Genomic DNA, 23,812 nt, shown 5'->3' on the forward strand with positions numbered 1-23,812 from the left:
AGATTAATAAGTAAATATACACCATGTCTGGTTTGATATGTTGGTGTATGGGAATATCCAATTATTATTATATCTGACAACTGTCAGAGTTTTGTATAACCTGTCTGGGGCTGAGTTTTATCCTAAAGAAACCATTTGGATTCAGCCTATTGTGTACTCTGGGAAGGGTTGTTGCCTTCCCAAGATGACAGGATGTACCATTAGGGGGTTCGCTGTGAGCCAGTGCTTCAAAGACTAGCCCTGTCAGGACAATTTAGCAGTCACATCAGAGTGGTTGTTACTGGAGACGCTTTCACTTAATCAGACAGAGGAGAGGGAGGAGTTAGAGTATACACGTGATAGTTAGCAGCCAAGAGAAGGGTACCACCATGTTGGAATCTTTTAGGGCACACACATTTCCTGTGCCACCTCCCCACTTCCTGCAGACAAAGCTCCCTGTGACTGATCTCATCAGGCAACAACCATTGTCACAACAGCTGGATTTGACCCTTAAAGAAGGCTTGAAATAGGCCAAGATTCATTTTGGGTGAAGTGCTTTGTGGACTGCCTTCTTCCTGAACACGCGTAACCAGGATCCTGCTCACTGGAGGTGACAGCCCTTGCAAGTGCTCTCTGGCAACCTTCCTGGCTGGGAGGAGCAGAAGAAGGACCCACCTTATCCCCGGAGAACCCTGAGCGGATTCTCCCAGCAACCAAAAAGCCAACAAGCAGCTCTGGGCAGTGAGCTCTGTCCCCTGCCTCGTAACTGATTTTAAACTGACTGGACCACTTTTGAGCTGCCATAGAACCCCCCGCCCCCAGCTGCCTTGGGCATTCTCCGCTTTTATTATACCGCGTTGTCGCTGATTCGATCATCGCATGCCTGCGCACCACGCCACTTCGAGCCGACCACCTCTGCAGAACCTCATAGCATTGCTTTAATTCTGTCAAACCAACTCGACCACTTTGAGCTGTCGACTTGACCATTGCCTCTCTAGTCTTCACTCGATTTGAGCCATTTACTGCTGAAGAATGATACTGCATCACTGAACGTTTTGAGACGACTGGATCCATTGAGAGCGCCAGACTCGACCATCTCAATGCCGACTCAACCTATTAGAAAGCCCCTAGCAGCCCCCCCCCCCCCCGAGGGCTCCAAGCCTGGCTGGACCAATTGCACAAATATGCGATGACCAACACACTGAAGATTAATATCAGTAAAACCAAGATTATGGTCTACACTCTTTATTATTCTGTTAAAAGGTGCAGTAAGCTGATCTGGACATTAAATGGAGAACCAATAGAGATGGTTAGCTCCTATAAATACTTGGGAGTAATAGTTGACCCCAAATTGGATGGAAAATCACTTCTACAAAACGTCCAACACAGGACGGCGTAGGCTACCAGGGCTATTAAGTCGTTAACCTATAGAGCTGGAGGATATACAGTTGGAACCATCATTAACTGTACCTAACCAAGATGTTACCAATTACACTCAATGAGATTGAACTAGTAAATGTGAACAAGTCAATAATAATGATATGTGGGAAATATTTATATCTGGAAACGATGAAGCATGTATATTTAATTTGACGAATTTATGGAAAATAATTGAAGCAATTTTAAGGGTTATTAATTTTAGAAACTGTATTTAAAGATGTGATGTCTGAATCTATATTTGTGAGTAGTATTAAAAGTGAACTATATGCTGAACTGTATAATACTACATAAATAAAATATATGTTAAGTACAAATTTAGAATGTTACTTGTTAATGCTTTTTTTACTTTTGCTAGAATCTGGTGGTTGCCAACGGCGGTCTAGGTAATGGAGTGCACAGAGAGAAGCTCCTCTGTCTATTGGAAAAATGTGGAATCGTCAAAAATCTTTCAATGCCTCCAAATAAACCATACTGCTTTGTAAGATATGAAACAGTAGAAGATGCCAAAAGAGCGTATACCACCCTGAGCGGACAAGAGATCATATCACATGATTCAAACCAAAGCATTTCTCTGTATCTGAACTTTGTGGAAAGAGGTAAGCAAGTGAATTGTTTAGAATGTTGGTCCTTGTGTGGGATTTTAATATTGGGTACTATCCCTTTCAATATCACTGTTTCCACAGAAAAGAATAGTCTTATCTACCTTATGTATAATTTCGGAAAGCATATTGCTCAGGCTTTTGGAAACTTAAATTGATCTAGAAGTCCTAATTCGCAGTTTTTCAGGCTTGTTCTTTTCAGTGCTTTTGCTTCTATCAATTTCCTTTGCTGTTGGCAACATGTGGCAATAGACTACTTACAGCTGAAAGCTACCCAGTTAATGTTATACAGTGGTGTAAATGGAATGATCCTCAAAAACTGTCAGTTTCATGAAAAAGGTGGCATGTCATAAGTGACATTTTATGTAAATAATAATAATCTACCAAAGTCAGATTTGCTGATTTAATCAAGTCAGTGTTCACATGTATCATTCTAAGAGCGATGTCCTAACCAAGGCAGGTATTGAAGTAAGATTATCAATAATTGCAAACCTGAAGAAGACATGGAAAGAACTGGTGCTTCTGTGCCAGCATAGATGACAATAGGGATACAAGGACAGACCTTTGAGTGCAGAATAAAACTACTTTGACAGGCATGGATTGTGCTAATGACCTCAGTATTGAACCATTTAACTCCAAGGGATAGTCTGAGATAAAGGCCAGCTATGATGACCTTGAAAGCAGCCTCATCTGAAATGGAGTCGTAACCATCCTAGCATTTCAAGTGCTTGGGGCCTGTTAACACAATGGAACATTCCAGTGCAGGGTTATTCTGCAGAGCTAGCCCAGGTTTTTGCCGGTGGAAACAAGATCAAAACGTGAATCTCAACCTGGGATATTAATCATAATATTGCATAGACACAAAAAATCAGAGAATACATTCTGTGCATTGTGCTGATCATACATTTTAAACATTCATCCACATCCTAATTTGCCATTCCAATATAACATAGATAAAACATCCAGTGTATTAATTCGAGTTACACAAGTGTATGAAATGATTTAATGCTAGGTATCTTCCAATTCCATTCTAACTACACTTGGATCATATCGACTTGCAGGAGTTGTATTAACAAAATGAGTTTGGTTTGTTCCAATAATCTTATCAATTCAACTTTTAAACTATTACCTTTAGCAACTGTTAAAATTGGCTTGGCTCTTTATATCCTTTGTTGCCTTAAAAAGAGATTTCAGAACTATTGATACCAATAGGCAATGCGAACATGGCTATCTGCTTGTTACCCTCATCCAGGACTTTATAGTCTGGATGTCTCTCACCATTGCCATAACATCACATACATGATCTTGTTTATATGTATATAGTGTGAAGTGGAACAAGTGACGGACTGATGTTTCTCTTTTCGTTATAAAGTCATTGCAAAATGCTTCTCCACTTCTATTGAGACAACAGGTTTACTATTGCTTTAAACTGAATCTGGTTTAATTGAATATGTAGTACGACTCTAGCTCTAATACTCGCACTCTCCCTATCACACACAAACACTCCACAGGGATCCTCCTTAACAATCGCTCTTGCCTCCATTGGTCTCTCGGACGTCCTCCACCACCTCCTGTCCTCATCCAACTCACTCTTACACACTCACACACACCTCCTTAAATACCCCATCCCCTCCCAGGATTGGCTGCTTAACCTGTCCAATCACTTACCTGCCACCAAGGGGTGTGACAGGGATGGCCATGGGAGGGCTTAAAAGCGGAAGTAAGTCCCGCCCCTTTTCCAACATGGACCCTGCTGGGGTTCTGTGATGCTGGATCACTCAAGGCCTGCAGGGACATTAATAACAATTGATTATATCCCTGGTGGCATAGTGGTTCGAGGCCTTCATTGGGCCTGTATTTATTAATACAATCTCCCTGGTGGATTAGTGGATTTGCCCTCCTCCCTGCAGGCACCAGCTGACGCTGGTGCCATGCTTCTTTGCTGGCTGGTGTTAGGGATGGTGTGGCACCCCTTTGGTGCTGTGCATGTCTTTTCACATTCTCTGCTGGTGTTGCAGCATTCTGCAGCACCCTTTGACAGGGATACTGCTGCTGCCTCGCGGTTTCCCGGCATCGTCCAGGACGGAGGCGGTGCTTCTTCTGAGGCCTGTAGGCTGCCGTCGGTGCTGGAAAGGAGGGCTGGGGAGGGGCTTGCCCACATCCAGACACCTCAGGGAGGTCGGGGTGGAGGAGGTTGGGGTGGGCTCCTCCCCCCCCTTTGACAGGGTCACGCTGCTGGCCCTGTCACATTATTTACACATACGTTGCTTTCTAGACCTTAAGTGCAAAGCCTTTTTTACCTACTCAAATTCAGTGGATCTGTATAAATATAGTGCCTTGTGCAATGTTCTTTTGCTAAACTGTCTCGTCATCGGTTTTAGCCAGGTGATCCTCAGTTTAACATATAGCAGCAAAACAAACTGAAATAGAAAGGGACATCTTTCAGATGATCGTTCAAGCCGTCTTGTGGAAAAAGGCTGCCAAGGGTGCGCTCTGAGGCCTGTGGGTGTGTAGCACGTTATAAATAATAAAATAAAGGTTAACATCCCTGGGCAAAATGTTCAATTGCGCATTTTTTTGGCAAAAGGCTAAATAAAATTCAGATATATTTTCAACTGCCAGATGCCTTTTCCCATCCTGATGGCAGTAAGATGCACTTTGTTCTCGGATACTCATTATTAATCATCTTAGCGGCCAATCACAATATGCATTATCTATCTCATTTAAAGTATGCTGTCCTTTCTTTGGCGGATTCTTCTACACATCTTACACGTATGCTTCTGGCCCTTATTTAAATGTACCTCAACCACTTTATTGAGGAGGCACTTTCCAAATGGAGGACTTCCACCAAGACCAAGCCTACTATATTCTTAATGAGGGCTGGTGGGCTCCATATTTTTCCTAATATTTTAGGCGTTTCACCTTTGCAACATGGGCTATCCTTGAGGACCAAGCTCAAGTCAGCATAATATTTTGATGACCACCTGCTTTGTTGTCGACACCCAAATGTTTGGCTTCAGGTAAGTGCAAGAGATCTTTAAACTTCCATACTTGCTGACATTGAGTATCCCCAAAATGTTTGGCAAACTTTCCTACCAACCCTGTGGCGTGATGGATTAAGGAGGCTGACAAATTGTTAATATTTTGGTTATAGACTTTTATTCAAATAAAGAAAAGAACCTGTCTTTCACTATTACTAAAGTGTTTTTCCCTACATGATCATAGAATAACTCAGGTACTGAACTCTCCCTGCCATTTGGGAATATTCTTCCTCTCCGCATCCTCTGTATTGATAACAAGCTTGCTTTCAGAAGGGCCATCAAAACTTGACTATTCTCTACTATACCCTGAAATCCTCTTCCCCATCTCATTGCCATCAGCAAAGCCTTTTTCCACAAGCACCAGCCTCACTGTCTCTGAAAAACCACCAAGCAGATGCTGGCTGTTGTCGCACGACCTGCCCTACACACATCAATCACTGAAAACATCTCATACACAAACCCTCTAACTCAACCCGAGTCCACGCTTTGCACATGATCAAACATCAGCTTTAGAGCATTTATGCCTTATAATGTTTAGCACGCCCTGACACCCTAAGATATAGGCTAGTAATCCCCCATTGCACTTATAACTACTTAGTCTAGCCTTTGTAACACAGTAGTTATAGACGGGTATCCTTGAAATCGCACTTAGTATACCCATTTGGTTAACATATGGAGAACCTTGGAACATGTAGTAAGTGTATAAAGGTAACCAATCTCTTGGGCTTAGAGAATCCCATTATCCTAGTTTCTAGTAGCTTGTCTGTCCCACCTAGAAGATGTTCTAGGAAAACCAGTCGATTGCACTTGGCTTGACCCGTGTATAGTATGAGGAACCTGAGGGCGTCGTCACTTCTTTTGCCCCAGAATCCTCCTCTCAGGTGGCCTGGGAAAGGCCATCGCTTTTGGATCCCGACCCTGGGGGTGGATATGCGAGGGTGGATCACATGGGTGGAGGGAACTTTGGAAGTGGGGAGAGGACATCCTTAGGTGAGACATGGTATCCCCCGTTCAATTTCCAAAACAAACCTTCTATCCCCAAGCTTTTGTAGGCTAATGTCAGCCCTTCCCATTTTCTTCCTTTTGAAATGTCCCCCAAAAACATTATATTGTTAAGGCAAACACATATCAGTCAAGTACCACGACGAGTAGGAGACAGTACAGAGTAATACACACTTCCTTTTCAAACCTCCCCTTACAATACCTTGTTAATGAGATGAAGAAGAGGGCTTTGGAAGTACACTGTTGGAATAGCCAGGCATGTCCAGCTAATAGGTTTCCTAAAGATCAGGCAATTAAACTAAATGATCCACACCAGTGGACCTTTGACAATCCCACTAGGTATAAGAAGTTTGACTGCACAGTGAAAAAGAGAGGACACGGAAAGGAACCCAGAGGCGTGTTGCCGACATGAGTGGGAGAGAAGCTGGCTGGAGAGCTGGAGCTGAAAGCAGTGCGGGCCGGAGAGAGGGACACTGTGGCAGAGGTCTGCCACGAGAGTGTCTGGAAGGCCTGCCATCCGTCTTCGTTGGGTTCACGAAGCAGTAGCTGTGGGCCCCGGTGCACTCTAGCAGCCACAGAACGCCCAAAGAGCGAGCAGTGCTCGCTCCGGTCTCCGTGGATGAAAAGCAGAGACCCAAGAAGCCAGACAACAGTGTGAGGAGCAGGCGGAAGCCGAAGGGAGCTGCCTTATGGAGCCTGTGAGTGATACAAGGAAACACACCCAGCGGGCCGCTACGGGAGCTTGACGTACACAAAGTTAGCTACCTCAGGAATGGGAAATTGTTATAAGCACTTTTGGAATGTGGAAACAAGTACTTTTGGAAAAGTGAACAAACTGAAAGTGATAAGAAGCAATTTTGAATGCTGCATAATGCAAAAGCCAGGTATTTTCAATACCGAACAAATTGAAAGATAGTGTGCACCATTTTGAATGCCACAGAGAACAAATACCAGTTAAAATAGTTAAAGAATTGCAGGTTAAGGGAAAACCTGTATTGGCAAGAGCCAGAGGAATACACAAGGTGTAACAAAGTGCATGGTGACAAACAAGTTTAACTGTTCAAGGAGAGCAATGGACAATTGTTAATGGAAAGCATATAAGAAGGGGTATTGGTTGCGTGACCAGTAATGGGGGGGGCTGTGTGGTCCGACTACCACGCATAGACCAAGGGCCCTTTGTGAAGAAAGCCGATGAAAGTATTTCTACTTAAGCTTGTGTTGTGCAGCGGCTGCTTAAATGATTTTGAAGTTGAAAAACAGACTTGTTTTGTGAACCAATGAAAAGTTCTACTTACCAGAGAGTTCGGAAGTGTCCCAAGGGAACTGAATTGTTTTTCAAAGCTGGAAAACTTGAACTCTTGGGGAATGGAACCTCAGTCTTTTGTCAACTGTTTTGAACTTGGGGAAGGGGGAGCTGAGCATAAGCCAAGAGCCGAAGGAGGTTCTACACTTTCTTTTGAGTTTTTGAACACTAATCTTGTTGAAGCTTACATCCCTACACATTGTATGCACTCAGTTGTGAGAGCAAGTATAGGTTTTGGACAGAGACCAGGGCTCAAGTTGAGGGTACAGGCTGGTGGACAGAGTCCACCCACTTTTTTCAGATGTTGGACTCAGTCGCCCCCAGCTAAAATGAGAAACATTGAATGTCCTCTTTGAATTTATGAACTAAAGCCAACCTCAGGGATCAAACTGCAGTCGTCAGGTTTGCAGGCCAAACACTTCACCACTGCACTATATATCCTGATGAAAAATAATAAACAACTAAAGGTGAAATGTCCCATTTCGGCACACTGCAAGTTTTAGGGAATACATTTGTATTGGTTCTTGGAGTTTAAAACATGCACACCTTGTAACATTTTCAAAAACACTATTCGAAGAAAATATCCTCTGTTGGTTTTGTGTGGGTGTTGATTTTATGAAAGACAAATTCCCTTTGTCCTTTGGGTGGTTATGCAAAGCCAATTTAATGAAATGTGCATATTTCACCTCAATATGCTAATTTCTGGTGGCGTCACATCCCATTGCGTTTGTTGATGAGTCCCCCGCTTTAATTTTTAGGACTTTTAGGACCTCACCCCTGACACAGACAGTTATTTGATTTGAACATCCTGATGCAGACTATCCTTAGTTGTCTTTGGGTTGGGAAATCCCACCTTAGCATAGGGCCAGTTAGGCCTTACTCCACCCTGACTTTTAAGTTAAATAAAACTTTGAGTATACATTAGAATCTGTTGTCTGTGTCTTGCTTCATGATGCCTTCTCAATAGCCTGTCCATAATGCCCAGAATAATCTACAAAGGTAGCTGGCTTTGCTTCCCCACAGAAGATCGAACACAGCAACATCAAAGGTAAGCTCCATCGGAGCTCAGGGTATGTATAAACGCACCACTTCAGTGGACATCTGCCGCATGCACGACTATTCATCCACACACTTTAGAATGCAGCTATGGCTATGACAAATTCGGTCTAGCTTGTCTCATAACCTTTTTAAGCACTGAAACTTCAGACTAGCCTCGACACCTATGCCATTAGAATTCAGCGACAACCTATGACAAATTTCGGTTTAGCTGGGTACATATCGAGTCTCCTGCACTAGCGCACTGTCGTGACCTCCCTCAGCAACCATCCAAATGCCTGACCTCTCGGGTTGCTTACTGGAGCCTAGCCAGCCCCATAAGTCCTAATTTTGGCCAAATGCACACACACATATTAATCCTCCATTGAGGACTTCGGTCCCCAAGGGCATTCCTACCACAAAACGTGTTGAGTCCATACAAATTTCCTCCGTCCAAACCAGCTACTCTATCCCTACCACTATGGAATGAACCAAAAAGGATTCAATTAACTTCTTCAAGGCCTCTAGGAGAGTGGCTCCCTTCCCCTGAAGAAACAATCCAGTCTTAGGCTGGCTTAACAGCAGTCTCTTTCAATACACTGAGACCAGTAGAATGGTTCTTTTCTTCTGGTCTATCTGGAAGAGTTTTGGAGACTGTTCTTTGATAGTCCTTTGTACAAGTTTTTGAAGTCTATTTATTTTCTCCTAAGGATTTGCATACAACAGAGTTAAGGCTTTGTCAACTCTTCTTCTTCTTGCTGGCACTTCATCAGGATTTTGTATATCTTGAATAATAGGGAGATTACTCCCTGACAGTTCTTTAACCTTTTGGTATCTTTCACATGTGTTGGTTTTCCCACTGTGATGAGGAAGTTCACTCCTTAGGCACTCTTGAGATTTATGGTTTTTCGTGTCACCACTGTGACAAGGGAATTCACTCTGAGACATTCTTGAGATTTATGGTTTTTCGTGTCACCACTGTGAGGAGGGAGATCACTCCTGAGGCATACTTGACTCTTGGTTCTCTGCGTCTCACTACTGTGTCAAGGGAGCTCAAGTGAATACTTGACTCTTGGTTCTCTGGGTATCACGACTTTAATGAGGGAGATCACTCCTGAGGAATACTTGGCTCTTTGGGCTCCTTGGACCCCACCCAACTTTCCCGCAACTCCTGTTACCTGTGTCTTCACTGGGGTGCGCTACCGGTTCTTCCCGGGGTCTCAGGTCACTGTTAGTTCTGCATGCATTCAGCGTGTATTCCTGCTTTCCTCTTCTTTAGTCTATGCAGCTCCATGGAGTCGTTGCTGTGGCGGTCTCAGCGTGTTTTATGGACCACACAGTCCACTTTAGAGCGACCATGCCAGTGCTGGATTCTTCCTGCTTCTGCACTGTGTCCGGTTTAACCCAACTCGCGTGATTCCTTTCGACTTCTACTTCAGAGACCGACTGTCTCTCGATGCTTCGGACAATGCAGGTTTCAAATTCCTGGGCCCTGCAGGACGGAGCCAGCTTCCCTTGATGCTCTTCCTGCTGTCGAACACCTCCGGTCCTTCCTCATCCTTTACTTTATATTGCTGGGATCGCCCCAGCGTGCATCAATGTTTGTGTCAATACCTCTGAAGTTATTTTCATGCCTCTTAGTAGCCACCTTGTCACAGTTCTTTGGTAATCCATTCTACTGTTATTCTGTATGTTTATTTGGTTCTTCTTTGTCTCAGTCTTATTTAGTCCCACAGATGAGATAGTAGACTTCACAATAACACACAGTAGTAGTTTCAGGTTGGGAGGGAGAAGGTGTTAATAGGGCCATGTCTTCTAGGAACAATGGTTTAGGGAGGTTTTTCACGGGACAGGAGTCCTTATCCCCATGAGGGGAGTCTCCCCATGAAGTCCTCCCAATTATTACCACCCGTAGGGGGACTGTTGGGTAGCGGCCTCGCCTCCCTAGCCTCATAGGGAAGGGCTCCCCTTTGGGGAGAAGTGACGAGATCCTGTGAATCGTCACAACCCTTCTTGTTGTCCTAAGGTTAGGATATTTTTATCATTCCGGTGGAAAATTTGCGGTCCTGTCTCAGGCGTGCTTCTAGGTAGTTGAAAGCGTCTTCCTGGTCAACCGTATTGCTCAGCAATGACCATTTGTGTTTGGGTATTTTATGGGGATGATAAACCATGCTTTTCATGTTTTCTTTTTTTTCAACACTTTATTTAGATTTTCACAAAAAATTACTTACGTTTTCAAAATAACCTAAAACATTCTACCTAAATTCTCATATATTTTGTCACAAACATTTCAATTAATCATTTACATTCTACTTTATATAATATACCTAGCGTCCATAGGTCAATAAAATATAATACACAAACTACACAGGCGAAACAGGACAAAACACAAACGCAAACATCTGTACACATCACACCACCAACTAGACGAACACACATGCATCTAATTCATGAAATGCTCCAAAATTACACACAACCATACATATCATTAAAAGGCCCCCATAATTCCATTTAAATCTCCTGGTTCTGTTTTAATAGCATATGTTTTTAAAAATTTAAAAGAGTCACCATTTTCGACAACCAACCCTCAACAAGTTGTTTCTTTCTTGTTTTCTACACTCTCTGGATTTGTTTGGCCGCCACAACCATTGCCTCGTCAATCCAGCATGGCAATGTACGTGCCACATCGCAACTTTTCATGTTTTTCAACGTTGTTTGCCCAACCCTTGGCTTTGCTGCTAAGGTTAAACCGGTTTAGTTGTTTTTGAAGTCTTAAATGGTGTTTTTGGAAGTGAGCAATGCATCATTGGAAAAAAGGTGGATCCCCACTCTCTTCCCGCTGAGATTATTGAGCTACCAGATGTGTGTTGTCAGCTGCTAGGCTGTTTATGTGAAGACAGAATAGCAAGGGCATAAAAAGGCATCCCTGTCTCACACTCCTCGAGACAAGGGAAACTTCTCAATTTCTCTGCTCCCATCCCTTATCTATCATTGGCAATATGTTCACTGTGCAAACTGTGAGCTGTAGACAATCAACATAGCAGTAATAACATCTCATCAAGCTTTTTCTGTTGGGAGTTCCTTTGGGGCAGCATCAGACACTGTTTTAAAGTCCACAAAAACAAATTAAAACTCTACTTCCTTAAAAGGACACATTTTTGAATTGATAAATATAAAATGAAGGCCAGGTCCATTGTGCAAATATGTCAAAATGTGGACAGCTACATTCCAGCTATCCAAACCATTAAGTGTTATCTAGCTATAAATCTTGGCAAGGCAATCAATAGGGGAGCTGGGCAGTAATGGGATGGATTCCAATGTACCTTTTTTCAAATATTGTGATAATATCCATTCCCACATGGATCCTGCATAAAGAGATTTACATAATTTATGGGTTCTGATCTCTGTGTCTAAAAATTAGCTACTTCTTGTTTGGCCTAGCAGCAGCTCCTTGCGTTTCACCTTCGTGGGTATTGATGCCACCTCCCCTTGGTCAGATAGTCCCTTGATGTGTAGGAACCTTCTGTATCCTGGTATGTTGTTATCTGGCACAACATGCTCCTTCACATCCCCTTTCAACACTATCTGCCAGAAATCCTGTTGGTTCTTGTTATTAAATGCCAGCTAGCTTTTTTTCTCAAGTTATTTTACTAATTTCCTCGCTGTTAATGTGGGCTTTATATTCCTTCTCTGAGGCTTCTGATGAGATCCCTCTTTTATTTGTGGGCTGTTTTAGTGCACCCAGTAAGCCATTTTTAGCAATCCAGCACTCACCATAAAATCATTAATTAGATTTTATATCAGTAGTTTTAGTTAAGTGAATAGTTCGGTAAGGTACGCACGATTCTAGTGAAGTGATGCTTTAAAATCTGTGAGTGAATTTTGCAAGAAGTCCTTATGAGGGTAATACAGGTTTATAGAAGAACAAACTATTTACCCCCTGATTTGGTTTAGACCAATGTACCTTCTGGTGATACTTAACATTTCGAATTCCGGTAGATAGTTGGTTAATATATCGAATCGTGATTGCTCTCGAGCGTAAAATGACTTTGAAATTCTCCACTTACTTCCAGTTTGCCAAATTAATGAAAATATAGTCAAGGGTTCATTAGGAGTTTGCCAATATCCCGCAAGTAAATCCAGCGGGATACCGGCAATCGATAATACCGTTACCAGCGCCTGATCTGCCGGAATTGTCGTCAGATTGCAGGTGCCAGCAACCGTATGATAATCCCCATTCCATGGATTACATTGGACTACATGGGGGATTGCCGGTAATATCGGTGCCGGTAATACCAGCTGTTTTTTTGCTGGTGGGTTGCCTGACTTACCTCCAGCTCTTGGCTGCAGTCAAATCAGGCCATCCGCCAGTCCGGAAACGTGCCAGTAACTGGAATTACTGGCATGTTCATTCCTGACCAGCAAACTAATAATGAAGCCCAATATATCTTTATTTGTTGTGTTGTCAGTTTACCAGTCATTTTAGGCATGAAAGCCTGCATCATTTAGACAAGTGACAATCCTGAAAGCATGTCTATGCTGGTATGTGGGGATGGGTGTTAAAGCACTTATAATACCCCATGCTTTGACTTTCTAGTCTTGCATTGCCCTAAGGGACTCATATAGTAATTATGCCCCCAAGGATGATCACATAATCACTGCCCTTATTCCCAATATATAAATCTAAAGAGGTAACCATATGTTCAAAGGTGAGAAAAGCTTCAGGGCAAAGGCGAAGATACAGATTTATCCTGAAATTAAATTATCAGTCCTAAATAATCTTCTAATCAAGTTACAAATTGTATGGCCAATACATGTAGGTTTACTGATACCCAAACCGTTAGTCCCCAACTTGCCGCCCTGTCGACCCTGAATTGCTGAGCTGTAGTAGGTTATAAACCATGGTTTATAGAGTGGTCTAAGGGACCATGTCTCTTAGAAACTGATATTTACACTTTAAATTAAACTTTGTGAGTCTACACGTGGTCTGGCTATGTGCCATATAATAATTTAGCATTGTTTCATTTGGCCAATTCTAACTGTCCTGTGGAGGGCGTGGGGGGTGTTAATCGATTATGATAAGGCCAACTGAAGCTTGGATAGGTGGGACAGAATATGCAAGGGGTGTTGTTGGGGAAGGGGGAGTCGTAGCTTTATATTTTTACAAGGGAATTTCTAGCATTGGAAGGGCATGCGCCCGATTCTGCTTGCGGCCACCACAAAAGTAAAAAAGAGACTCTGTCAATTTTTTTGTTGGTATGGCATCGGCCATCTTGTTTTTTCTTTACTGTAGACTGTGCAAGCCCAATGTGCGGATAGCACATCTCTAATAAAAAAAGATAAGCAATAATATTATTCTAACCCGAACAAACCCTGCCGGCACTGTACACCTCCTAAACAGGGGTGATCGCTACGATAATAGCTGTTCTTATTATCCAATTTAATGGTACTCCATTTATCGACCACAGAAGAATGAATTGCTGAGTCGACCATGCAAGGAGTCACACTTTACAAAGTGAGTCGCTACAATTAAATTCCATTTGAAATCACCAATTTTATTTACTGTAAGGCATTGCTCATGTCTTACTAGCCTTTTTACAGAATGACTCGCTTCCCACTGGAATATGGCAATGGGCAATTCTCTACCATTATTATTGTAATTAGTAGGGTATTTATTGAGTGCAGACCTAGCTTCAAGTAGCAACGGGTCACTTTACAATTATAGGGAAAAGAAAATGGTGATGCAAGCAGAGAAACAAGGGAATTGGCTGCTAAGAACAGAGAGGAGGAGAGTGGGCAATTTATCCGCAAGGGATCTAGAAGCAACCGGGGAGGAAACAGTGAGGGATCAGATCACCCAGTCTCAGTTAGGGTGTGTGGGCCTAGGTATTAGTCACAGTTGCCAAGGATTGTAATAATAATAACCAGTTGTTCTTCTACAGCTTTCGCCAAAGTACTTTACATTGAACTTATTTATATGCTATATGAAGGCATCCTGAAGCAAGACACAGACAATCGATTCAATATTTACATAAATGTCAGGATGGGAAAAGGCCTAACTTGCCCTATGCTGAGTGGGATTTCCCTGCCTAAATAAAACTAAGGAAAGTCTGAGTCAAAGAGTTCAACTGAAGAATCTGTCTGTGTTCACAACCTATCTTGCCCTCACCACTAATCTATACAATGTGTAGTGATGTCAGCAACCAAAAGAAATAGTGTCCACCATAAAGTTCTGAGCCTCTTCTGGCTCTCTGCTTTCTTTCAGCTACCTTCCCCAAGTATAAAACAGTGCCAACAAAAGGTCTCAAAGTTACCTCTCTTGAGGTCAGGATAACTGTTTTAACCAGTACTCTGGGTTCCCTTCTCCAAGTTCCAAGTAACACAGTTCCAAGTACCAAAAGAACCTTGGTTGCAAGTCAATTTAAGAGTTCAAGTCTCAGGGTTCCCTTCCCCAAGACTTCAGTCCAAAGCAAGTCTCAGGACTCCCACCACAAGACTTAGGGGGTAATTCATAGAATTTAGCGCACAAGTGGCGCACGGGGCTGGCGCACAGAGGGAATGTGCACCAGTCTGCACCAGCCGCGTGCGCCAAAACCCATTTTAGCACACAGCGTATTCATGGATACTTACATCCATAACCAGCCGTGGGGCAGAGTGGCGCAGCGACCCTGCAGCAGCGCCAGTTACGCATGCCCAGGGGTGATGGGCTGCCTGCGGGCCATGGACTGGGGTGATGGGCTGCCTGCGGGCCATGGGGAGGGTGGATGGGCTGCCTGCGCGTATTCCGGGGGTGCGCATGGACTTTCACACGCATTTTTGCTGGCACGAGCAGGGTACGTCTATTCCGGAGGTGCGCATGGACTTTCACACGCGATTTCGCTGGCGTACGTGTATTCCGGGGGTGCGCATGGACTTTGACACACATTTTCGCTAGTGCAAGCGGGGTACGTGTATTCCGGGGGTGCGCATGGACTTTCACATGCGTTTTCGCTAGTGCGAGCGGGGTACGTGTATTCGGGGGTGCGCATGGACTTTCACACGTGATTTGGCAGTGTGTGCCCTCTCGGGCATGCCCCCCCTCCCCATGCCCCGCAGTTAGCCCATCACCCCAGACCATGTCCCACAGGCAGCCCATCACCCCAGACCATGCCCCACAGGCAGGCCGCGTGGCACCATGCACTCAGGAGCATCGACACATGTCCCCCACCCACCCCCATTGACGGGCACCTGCCAGCAGGCAGCTACTCATGTCCCCCCACACACCCCCCATTGACGGGCACCTGCCAGCAGGCCCCGACTCATGTGCCCCCAACCCCCCCACCCACCCCCATTGACGGCACCTGCCAGCAGGCCCCGACTCATGTCCCTCCACACCTCCCACCCCTATTGACGGGCACCTGCCAGCAGGCCCCGACACATGGCCCACCAAACAACTTGTCCTAACGAAACAGACCCATGGCCCTAATGCCAACCCAAATCCCCCTTGACCCCCAGTACAAGCATGCAACCATCCACTGCACCCACTCCCAAATTACCCATGCCATGACAGTCTTAAAAGAACCACCATGCCCATGCATAAATGCACAACAGAGCCACACAGTGGCAACACATGACTGAGGCTTTGTTCATTGAGACATGCACAAAACCAATGATAGTACACAACACCAATCATGAAGTTAGTATAATTGTATTTAAAACATAAGGTTATAACATAAAGAAAATCAAACTTGAAAATTAATAAACAATGACAGATATTATTTAAAAAACCAGAAAATCCAATGAAAAACAAAAATCCACGGCATGAAAAAAGGAAAGTGGTCCATCGCCAATGTCAATATGAAAAAAATAATCCAAAAAAAAGAAAACCATTGATCCATGGAAAATGTAAAAAAAGAAAGTATGTACAAGTCTTCAACTATATACAATCCAAGTCCAAAGGGTCCATGATCCCCAAAACAAATGAAACTTACCAAAATGTCCTATGAAGAAAAAACTATATACATGAAGTGGAGCAGTCCATTAACTCCAAAAAAAAAAGAAAAAAACAAAGGAAACCTAACACTAAAGAACTATGTACAAAGGCGGTGGGCAAGTCCAACGGCTCACTTTTTGATGTTCCGGGCCAGGTCATCATCGAACTCCACATCGATGCCCCAGAGGCGGGCCTCTTCCCTGGCCTCGAGGTCTCGCAGGGATGCAGTCATGGCCTCCTCCAACTCCCTGCGAGTTGCCTCGAGGCACTCAGCCTGCCTCAATGCCCTGCGCATGGAGTTCTCCGCCCTGACCATAGTGAGCCATGCCTCCTCTGCCCGCTGCCGCTCCGCATCTATCTGCTGGCCCAACCACTGGCACATGGAAGACCCTCCCAATCTAGGGTCCTCCTGCCCTCTGGCCGATTCCTGCCCCTGTGATGTTGAAGGCCCGAGCCATCATCGCTCCCACCCCGAGCCTGCTGCTGCCGTGCATGTGCCCTGCTTGCCGATGCCTGCTCGTCGTCCTCTTGCTGGGGTCCAGTTGTTGGGGTGGCCACCCCTGCTGGACCTCCGACTCCCGACTGTGGCAGGGATGTGTCCTCCACCAGCCTGGCAGCTGGGTCAGGGGCAGCTCCACAGGGTGCCCAGGTGATACTTGGGCAGGAAGATGGCATGGAGGATGACTGGCGCATAGGGGGTTTAGTTGAGGATGGGGTCGCTAGAAGATCCAGCACACAGAGGAACCCAGCGCCGGTGACCTGTCCTAGTAGGCTGACGCGGTCAATGTGGTATTCGAAATGACGTCCATTGTCCACACGAGAACTCTGCATGTCATCCCGAATACCACGTTGACGCATCGCCACCCCAGCTAGGACAGGCTCAATCCGGTCACGGATTGCCACGTCCGCAGGGAGAGGAAGGCCAGTTGTTGTTTGCGCATCCCCTCCCTGAAAACGGGTCTGGACGAAGGAATCCCTGCTGGTGCGGGATGATGCAGTCACAGTATCGGGGACAGGATTACACACCGGCACCTCCGCGGCGGCCTGTGCTGCCTCCTGTTCCTGCCCCTGGACTGCACCACTAGCACCAGTTTAATGCCCCCCTCCAGGCCTCGTGCGTGGGGCTTCCACGGCCTCCTGCTCAGCCAAAGCCCCCACCAACCTGGATTACTCCGTGCCATCTTCCTCCGTAGGCACCTGTGGGGGCTCAGCTGCCCCTACTGCTGCCGAGGAGTCCACCTCCGCCTCTTAGACCTTCCCTCGGCAGCTGTGGCCATGGACGCGGCACATGACTCCTCACTCCCGGAAGAGATGACAACGTGGGAGGAGAGCTGGGCCTTGTGTCTCCGGCTGGCGGTGGGATCCCTGCCTCTGTGCCTCCACAGCACCGTCTCCGACCTCTTCATCAGTCGATGCTGCAGACAGGGAGAGACAGAACGACAGAACACAGGCATCAGGGCACTGTACAATGGTCGGATACACACGTGACAGTTGCACATGAGTGGCAGTGTCAAACTTCACAGATGGCATCACACTCCCCAACACTCATATCATTTGAACCCACACACATGCACAAATTGACAGGAATCGTGCAGCAGGCAGCAGCATCCATACACACACCAGCATGAACTTCCGAAGGTTGGTATGACGTCACAAGCAACATGGGGAGTGCCGAACACATGCACACACGCCAACAGACAGACATGCATCTGTACATCTCCACTACCTGTCACAGTGCAATCATCGGCAACTATGTCACATCTGCCAGTCAGGTTCATACATGTCCGTGACACATGCATCCATGTTGTATCACTGTCGCAAATGTGCAACCCACACACGCACATGTATGCCGTGCACATACATGAAGGTGGAACCAGCATCCATGTGTCACACCCCAACCATGCCATAGTACATACACAGAAATACCAACATGTGTGCATCTCCACATGCAGTTGTGCATCATTCTTTGGAACACATACACCATTGATGTGCATCACTCATGACAGGACTCACACGCAGCACGGTCATGTCCCTGCACATACACATCCATACATGGACCTTTTCAGACATATGTCCATGCTGCACACTCCTGGCACACCTCAACATGCACTGCGTCCAACAAGTACGCATGGACACTTACCGCTCGACTCCAGACCGGTCTCCCTCTCGAGGACCTGGAGGTGAAGTGATGGGTTAATGCATTCCAGGACCTTCATGTCGTTGGTGGTAAGGTGGACCCGGTGCCTCACTGCATATGCTGCTTCCAAGACGCGCCAGGCCATCCTGAGGGCCCTGGACCTGAAGTCCTCCCAGCGCTTACGGACGTGTTGTATGTCGCGGGTTGCCACCCCCTCCGTGTTGATGGCATCCACGATGTCCAGCCAGATCCTCTCCCGTCCATCCTTGTTGGCGCGTCTTCTTCCATAGAGGGCATCACAATGCACTAGGACTTGCTCCACCAGGATGCCAACCTCTCCTGCTGTGAAGCTGGCAACCCCCGAGGCAGGTGTGGGTGGGCAACTGGGTCCTGGTGCTGGGCTGTGGAGCGATGGAACTTCAGTCGGGAATCTTCTGTTCAAGCAAGGGTGGTCACAGCAACTGGACCCCTGCAGATGGCTAACGTTGAAAGTAAGCGTCCCCCATAAGGCAATAACACCCCTCAGTGAGAGGCAATAAATGACACACCCCAGGAGGGAATGAGACTAGGACCAAGTGCGGGTGAAGTAAAAGGGTTTTTATATGAACCACAAATAGGGCATGCAAAGGACTCTGCAAGCTCTGAGAGCGCTCTGTCTGACAATAGCAAAGACGGTCATATTTATTACAAAAATACGTCATGCATCCTATAAGCTATAGGGGGCACATAGTCTCAGGGATTGGGTGGCGTTGACTAAGCTATAGGTGATATATCGAAGAGCTGCTCCAGGATTGGTGGACATCTGCGTGGTGCCAACGTGGGGTGGACGGGTCAGCTGGGCTCGTTGGGGTGGAGCTGCCAGGCCGGACGCAGTCTGTTGATGATTGGTAGCTGCACTGACACTTTGCCCTTGTGGCCACACACGCATCATATTCTATGACTCCAGTTGTCCTGCAAATCCTACAATAGGTTACTCTAAAGTCAAACGAGAGACAGGAGAGACAGCAAACGTGTGAAGTTTCACCAATACATCAGTGTGCAATTACTCTTAACCTAATGACCCGACTTCATGAGTCCAGGTGTCTTGTCAGAGGGCGCAGGATACGCTGTCTTGTCATTCTATTCTGTTAGATGTGGTGAGGGATTGCTTTACGATATGTTAGCACAGGGCGTGAGTAACTGTCTCTATGGTCTATTAACTTGGGGTGACCTAGAGTACTATTGGGTCAGTGAGGGCACATATTTGGCCCCTCGAAGGCGGTGGGATCTAGGACCAGGTAACACATAATTCACTTAGCCAAGCCATGGGGGAGGTAAATACTTGAAGCGGGTCCAATAGGAATGTGGGGAGGCGAGGCTCAAACATCGGCGAGTCCTGGCGAGTCCTGGCAGGCCTTGGCGGGAGGAGGGGGAGATGGCCTTGTAATTCTGAGCGATTCGCTATGCACTGGGCTGTTCAGTATACTGTGAGAGGGGACAGAAACTAACGTTAGTAGCATTAGGGTGATTACGTATTTCTATTGTCTACAAATTCATATATTTCTTCATTCATAACAAAGGGGATTGGCAGTAGCATACACAATACATAGCGTTAGTTGAACACATACTGATAATTCATAGGGCAGGCAGATGAATAACAAACGTGAGGTAGCGTCAGGTTGGATCGTGAACCATACAAAAACATTCTATGTAACGTATTGCTTTTCACTTATCCTTTGTACACTAGCAGCAAACATGAGTTAGCACATGGTGGGATCTATCAAGAGCTTATATTGAACCTCCAGGGCACATGATGTCTTGTGGCGGGCGGGAGTCATCCTCACTTTACGAACTTTATAAAGTTTATCTCTTTCCAGCCCCCTTTTTAGCATTTGCAAAAAACCCTGTGGGCCGTTGGGGTTTAGTATGTGCAGTTAACACTTCATCTGGGGGATCTGGGCATGTGTTCATGGAGGGAGGTTGTGGACACCATGGGCCTCATTACACGGAAGTCATTAATCATGGCGCTATCAGCTATCAGCGCCATGGTTGCCGCCGGTAATTTACCGATCCCGGCATGGTGAATGGTGGAATTACCGCCCCATTCCAAGGTTGGCGGGGCCGTAATTCCCCATTGAGCCCATGTAGGGCTCAATGGGAATGGGGAAGGCGGCAATTACGGTACCGGAAATTGCGGTGCCGTAATTGCCTCCAAGGTCCCTTTGCGACTCCCGTCCTTAATGGCTGGTAAAACCAGCCGTTAAGGTAGGGACCAGCAAAGGGACCTCGTAGTAGGGTGGTAAGGGATTACCGGCACCGGTGCCCTTACTGGTGCCGGTAATCCCTTACCGCCATCCGTGTAATGAGGCCCCATATATTTTAAATGTTGGGGGTTAGATGCAGTGTCGGGTCTTGTCTGATTGGGATGGTTCTTGTTATTTTCCAGACTCCGGCTACAACTCAGGTCACTTCTAGGGCTGCGGAAGGTAAATGATACAGTGTTTGTTCTGATACTTGTTTGTGTCTGGTTGCTTGTGAGAACAAGCCTTCAACGGATCTGCCGTGGAGGCGAGGGGGGGTGCAAGGCTCTCTGTGCGCGGTGAGCGAGGGCCAGCTGCAGCTTTGGCATGCATGCTATTTTGCTTGGGCATGGGTCAGCATATTCAAAATGGAGTCTTTGGCGTTTACAAAATGGTGTCTATGTTGTGTTATACCAAGGATCGTGCGGCCTCACGCGTCGATCGGCAGCCATACTGCCTGCCGGTTACAGGTGCATGGTGGGCCGCCGACGAGTCATGAGCCGCACGTGGGTGGGCTATGTAGGGGAGGGGGCCTTCAGACCTATCCTCCCATACAACGTGCGGGCACCAAATGGCAGGGCACGTGGCCAGCAGGCAGGCAGGTTGCAGCAGATGGCAGGTGGGAGTCTGCTCAGGGCTCTGGGGGGCTGGAAAATGGCCTTCTGGGCAGGAGCGTGGTCTTCCATGTGTTGTTGCATGGCCAGCTTGATACGGAGTGATTTTGGCACATGACATGAAAAAACAGCATGTCAGCATGTAATTGGAGGAAAGGCCGTTAGCGCGTCTGTGACATTTCCCTCAGCACGGGTGCATCCGCATGTGCAAAAAAATCACGTCCGCGTGTGAATGCGTGTAATTCGAGGAAAGGGCCTTAGCGTGTAAGTGACGTTACGTGCGCAGGTATTGACTTCAGAACGGGTTAAAGGTGAGCGCGGGCCAGCAGACCACTGTACGTGCTGTTCGTGGAGACCAACGCGTGTGTTTACTCTGCTGGAATCACACGTGATTGCTTCACAGCATCTGAAGTCTGTACCTTTTATTTTGGTGGGGTGTTGCCTACGCGCACAAACCCCCCCCTTTTTTTTTTTTTTTTTTCACGCAAGGCAGGCGGTGAGTCACGTATGCTATTTTTCCCACTATGGTTCCCCCTGTGCATCGCATACCGTTTTCAAGGTCATAGTAGTCTGCGTGTTCCACGAGTATGTGTTCTTTGTGTTCCTGGGTGCCACACCGTACTGCTGGAGGTAAAATCCATGCACGTGGGCTACCGGGGTCGCATGCACAATGTTTTTTTTTTCTCCAGTTTATTGTACTTTTGTCCATTTTTTCTTTTTCTTTTTTTTTTTCTTTTTTCTTTTTGGAGGTGCCTGAGCGTTCCATCAAATACCCTGCCCCCTTCTAGCCAATTGCCCAGGACAATTGTTGAATGGACCTCCCAGAGACCATTTTCCATTGGTGCCATGGTTGGGAGGCCACCAAAGGCTAAGGGCGGCAAAGCTGGGCGTCCACCCAGGACTGGGCGTGGTAGGGCACGTGGGCGCAGAGACCAGGGAGGACGGGGAGTCCAGGGTGGCCAGGGTGGCTACAGGGGGGGAAGAGGCAGGGGTGCCCCTCTGGGATAGGATGCACAGCCGCGTGCTGGTGCAGACATGCCACCACCCCCTGTGGCTCCAGTTGATGCAGCTGTTGCATCTCAACCTGGCGCCCATATCACCCAACAGCAAATTACATCTGCTGTCACAGGCCCACCAGTGGTGGTAGCTGCAGGTGCAGCTGTGGGCACCTCCATCCGGGCTCTGGGTCAGGCAATGCATGTTGCATTGTGTGACGAGGACTCCCAGGACGATTTCCATCTAGTCCGAAGATTGGGGTCATGTGTGCCCACTGTAGCTGTGACTGTGGCACACGTATCTGGGGCAGTTATGACATCTGCTGCCCCAAGCAGCCGGATGGTGGTAACTGCATGTGCAGATGCAGCCAACACCACCCTGGCAGTGAGTCAGACCCAAGCCAGACCTTCTGTCCTCATACCAACACCCACTACCTTGGTCCAGTCCACCAGCGCCACTGCCCCCACTGATCAGGGCCACATTGCCTACTCGGGGTCATTCCCACCGCCCAAAAGGAGGAAGCGTGCTCCTGCACAAGAGGCTGGGACCCCAGACACGGCTCTGGCCTCCGGCACGTCAAGGAAGAAGCCTTTCTGCAAGCAGGAACTGGAGTTCCTTGTGGAGTACGTTTCGGAACACCAACGCGATATGCTTGTGGGCCCACAGTGCCATACAAGGCATCACCAGCGTGGGGTTCACTGGCAGCATGTTGTAGATGGTGTGACAGCCATGGGATTCCACGGCAAAACAAAAGCGTGCCTCCAATTATTCCATGTCTCTGGTGACTGGTGGTGGGCCACCACCAGAGGAGGATGAACTCACTCAGCATGAGGCGATCGCTTCAGAGTTCATCCCGGAAGAACACATCCATGGAGTGGGAGAGAGGATGGATTATGATGCATCATCTGGTGAGTATTGATGCGTGTGACTCAATGACATGTGTGTTTGGCATGTGTGTCCCTCCCAGCTACAACTTGGCTCCTTCTTTTCTTCAATCTCCCTCTCTACCTGTGGTGTGTCCCAGGGTCTGACCACTTGGCCTAACTATACAAACAGCACTTGGCAGCTCTCGCCTACTGCATTTTCATTTTCTGCTACCACTTCCAGTTCTATGCTTAGGACAACCAACTCATTTCCAGGCTGCCCTTGGGCAACTCTTCTCCCTCCCTTATTTCTGATAGGCTCATTGCCATTTGCAATTGGTGTACTGCAAACGTTCTCTGCCTGAATGCCAGCAAGACTGACATCCTCCTTATTGGTACACCTTCGCCATCCTTTCCCCTCACTCTCTGGCCAGCCACACTTGGCCCTCCTCTTACCTCCACCTGCAAGGCCAACAACCTCGGAGTCACCTTTGACTCAACACATTCGTTTTCCACACACGTTTCTGATGTATCTTGAGACAGATTAACTTC

At 46.7% G+C, this 23,812-nt stretch overlaps 1 protein-coding gene across 2 annotated transcripts in view; it reads left to right on the top strand.

Annotated features, from left to right (window-relative positions):
• The window catches only part of ALKBH8 (alkB homolog 8, tRNA methyltransferase), a 1,077,261-nt gene that overhangs the window by 116,122 nt on the left and 937,327 nt on the right, over window positions 1–23,812 (top strand). For both annotated transcript variants that reach the window (XM_069640672.1, XM_069640671.1), the window contains exon 3: window positions 1,775–2,015. In XM_069640672.1, the coding sequence (XP_069496773.1) occupies window positions 1,775–2,015 (241 nt within the window). The remainder of the gene's footprint in view (window positions 1–1,774; window positions 2,016–23,812) is intronic.

Source organism: Ambystoma mexicanum, chromosome 7q (assembly GCF_040938575.1).
Source record: "Ambystoma mexicanum isolate Mex_15411 chromosome 7q, UKY_AmexF1_1, whole genome shotgun sequence".
Classification (NCBI taxonomy): Eukaryota; Metazoa; Chordata; class Amphibia; order Caudata; family Ambystomatidae; genus Ambystoma; species Ambystoma mexicanum.